The sequence below is a fragment of the Mesitornis unicolor genome, unplaced genomic scaffold, assembly GCF_000695765.1.
Source record: "Mesitornis unicolor isolate BGI_N332 unplaced genomic scaffold, ASM69576v1 scaffold19084, whole genome shotgun sequence".
Classification (NCBI taxonomy): domain Eukaryota; kingdom Metazoa; phylum Chordata; class Aves; order Mesitornithiformes; family Mesitornithidae; genus Mesitornis; species Mesitornis unicolor.
In genome coordinates this window covers 4,227-5,027 of record NW_010182249.1, presented here as the reverse complement: position 1 = coordinate 5,027, position 801 = coordinate 4,227, and the positions used below count along the sequence as shown (strand labels likewise).

The following is an 801-nucleotide window of genomic DNA, read 5'->3' as shown; positions in this document are numbered from 1 at the left end:
CCCCTCGCCCCAGCCCCACACCGTGCTGGGGACCCCCGGAGGAGGCATCCCAGCCATTGTTTGGCAGGGCCAGGATTTCCAGTTCCTGTCGGAGTGGGAAACCTGCCCCTCGCCCTGCCGGCTTTCTAGGCACAGCCCCAGGGAGGCAGGGGGGCAGCTTGTGAGAGCCAGGGACCCCTGGGGGCTGGCTCAGGTCTGGCACAGGTCCCCATTGCAGGGAGCCTTGGGTTGCTGGATGGAGCACAAAGACAAACCCTATAGGTTGCTTTCTTTAGGGTTTGGCTTTGTTGCTCCATTTCCTTCGCGGCCCACAGTGCCAAAGTGTGAAGGATTCCTTTCCTTGGGGGGTCCTGGCCATTGAACCCCAAATCTGAGTTCAGGAAGCCAGGAACGAGGGCTCATGACAAAAAGCAAAACCATTACCTCTGAAAAACCAGCAGCATAGGACACTCCAGAATGGGGTCAGGCTGGGAAAAGGGCTGCCTGTGACCAGGGGGTGCCCGTGGCTGTGCTGATGGCCCCCCTCACCCCATAGGATGTCCATGAGGAGCCCCATTTCTCCCCCGCTGGAGCTCGATGGAGCGGGCAGCATGGTGAACTGCACCATCAAGACGGAGGAGAAGAAGGAGGGCGGCTACGAGTCCCCACCAGGGGCTGCCCCCAGCGTCGAGCCCCGTCCCAACGACCCCCCGGGACCCCCGCCCAGGGAGGGCAGCGACCCCCAGGCCCTGCCTCAGGTGGGTCCCACGGCTGTGACAAACGCTGGTCCTGGCTGTCCCTGCTCCGGACCTGGGCTCCGTT

The 801-nt window shown here is 63.2% G+C and overlaps 1 protein-coding gene across 1 annotated transcript in view; it reads left to right on the top strand.

Annotated features, from left to right (window-relative positions):
- Window positions 1-536: 536 nt before the first annotated feature.
- SOX13 (SRY (sex determining region Y)-box 13) overlaps window positions 537-801 on the top strand; it is a gene marked incomplete at its 3' end in the record, with an annotated part of 3,279 nt that continues 3,014 nt past the window's right edge. The window contains 1 exon segment of the mRNA XM_010183708.1: window positions 537-737. Within this exon segment, the coding sequence (XP_010182010.1) occupies window positions 537-737 (201 nt within the window).